We start from the raw sequence: 2284 nt of genomic DNA, 5'->3' as shown, positions 1-2284 counted from the left end.
CAACACTGCATTTCCAGGTCAAAAATATTAGGAGTGTGAATTGTAAGAAGATTCCTTAAAACAAAAGCCATTACATGCTAGATGAGATGCCCTGCTGTTTTGTTAGATCATAAAATGCTTCCAGCCTTGGGAGTAATTTCTTGGCAGAGATGCAAGATCTGGGGTCCCAATACAAGAAAGATGTGGGACTGTTGGAGAGGGGTCAGAGGAGCCACAGGGATGCTCAGAGGGCTGGAGCAGCTCCCCTACGGAAAGAGGCTGAGGGACCTGGGCTGGGGCAGCCTGGAGAAGAGAAGGCTGTGGGGGGACCTCACTGCAGCCTCCCAGTCCCTGAAGGGAGCAGAGGAACAGGAGGGGAATCAGCTTGTTAAAGGGTGGATAATGGCAGGACACGGGGGATGGAGTGAAGCTGGAGGAGGGCAGGGTGAGAGGAGAGATTGGGGGGAAGTTCTGTCCAGAGAGAGTGGTGAGGGGCAGGAACAGGCTGCCCAGAGAGGGGGTGGGTGCCCCGTCCCTGGGGTGCAACCCTGTGTAGCTCCAGGCCTGGAGGTTGGTGTCCCTGCCTGTGGCAGGGAGGTTGGAGCTCTGTGATCCTTGGGGTCCCTTCCAACCCAGACCATTCTATGATTCTATGCAGAGACACATGTATTATGGTGAGTCAGTGTGGAATCAATATGTATTTCAGCTGCAAAATTATATATTTTTCTTGATCTCAAGCTCTAAGCATACCTACTTCTCCTCTTATTAGTGGCCCCTGTAGTATTCATTTCAAGTAGTGATGATCAGTGCTCAGAAAAAGCTTCACAGGTAGGAAGGGAAGGACAAAATAACAGTAGACTGGAGATATGATAAATGCATGACTTTAATTAATAATACCAAAGAGTGGACTGAAATACTGCAAAGCAACAGGTTTCAACATGGGAAGAATGGCACATCTCGTGTTGATGTATTCCACCAACAGAGCTCGTTCTGTGTAGCGTTGCACCCTGACAATCAAGTCCCATCTACTGTCTAAAGGACAAGTTCTACACCAGGCAATATCAAATACAGCGATGCGCAGAAGAACCTAGCTGATCAGAAATACAAAGTAGTAAAACAAGAGTAGGGGTCTCCCACAGCCCCATCAACTTCAGGCAGGGCTGTGGGTATCTAGCATCACATCTGAAAACCATGGCCATGAGCTCAGTCCTTCACCGGGTCGTGCTTCAGCCTTCCTGGTCATGTCTTCCTGCTGCTCCTCACGCTTTAGCACGGCCCGTAGAAGCCGCTGCGGTAGGTGTTGTAGCGACGGTAGGGCCGGCTGTACCCGCTGCCCAGGCCTGGGTAACCAAAGCTCCCAAATCCCAAGGAGCTGCCAGAGGAGATGGGGACTCCCTCAGCACTGAGAGCGCTCCCAACAGCTGCAGATGCTGAAGATCCCACAGTGGTGTTCTGGGGGAAGGAGCTGAGGATGGGTCCGGGCAGGGTCACCACCACGGGAGAGGGCTGGATCACCACCGTTGAGTCCTGGCACTGCCTGACACAGGGCTCATTGCAGCTGTTGGCCAGTGGGGTTGGCCCACAGGAGGTAGGACACCTCTCGTAGCAGGACATGGCTGTGGGATGGAGGTTAACCTGAAATACAGGACCAGAGTGAATGCAAGGTAGGAATCATATTGCACTTACTGACTCAGCTCAGGTATCAGGACAACAGGAGATTTCCATGGATGCTTTTAGGAGCTGAGTGGGGAGCAAAATGAGAAGGAAACTGAATCCTTAAGTATGCTACAAGCAGATGGAGGCTGAAATAATCCTCATTCATTTGTTGGTGATCCGTGGAATAGCTGGCAACAGAAAAAAAGGACACATACCTGTATCATTCCTTTAATTTAGAATTCTGATTGGATGGATGTCTGCAAAGAGACTGCTGAGATCCAGCCCCAGGTATTCAGAGCATTGTGGAAGTAGTAATTATGAGTCAGACCCAGCCAGAAATGTACTTATGGATTGAGTTCAATAGGCATTTGGAAAATGAAATGAATTGTTTTCCAGGTTCCAGCTTTGCTTACAAAGACATACAAATTTCAATGTAGTTAAGCACACTTGAAGCTGAGGTCTTTGGAAACCTTTCCCAGACGACTTGTCCACAGACATGCTATTCTGTTTTATACTGGTTTATACATGACAAAGCTGCCAACTCCCTTGGTCTGGTTCCAACACACCAACAAACACATGGCTCACTGGTTCCTGTGCCTGTCTCAGTCTGCTGGGTGCTCATCTCACTGCCCCCTGTAACAGAACCTTA

General features: G+C 49.5%; 1 protein-coding gene across 1 annotated transcript; it reads right to left on the bottom strand.

Moving 5' to 3' along the window:
- Positions 1–1245: 1245 nt before the first annotated feature.
- Positions 1246–1593, bottom strand: LOC311202367 (feather keratin 4-like; the record flags this gene model as incomplete). Its single annotated transcript, XM_084276960.1, has 1 exon — positions 1246–1593. The coding sequence occupies one exon, from the start codon at positions 1591–1593 to the stop codon at positions 1246–1248; it is 348 nt and encodes a 115-aa protein (XP_084133086.1).
- Positions 1594–2284: the final 691 nt, after the last annotated feature.

The sequence above is a fragment of the Gallinula chloropus genome (assembly GCF_964237585.1).
Source record: "Gallinula chloropus genome assembly, chromosome: 29".
NCBI classification, from domain to species: Eukaryota; Metazoa; Chordata; class Aves; order Gruiformes; family Rallidae; genus Gallinula; species Gallinula chloropus.
Note: the sequence above shows the minus strand (reverse complement) of the source record. Positions and strands in the feature narration are given on the sequence as shown.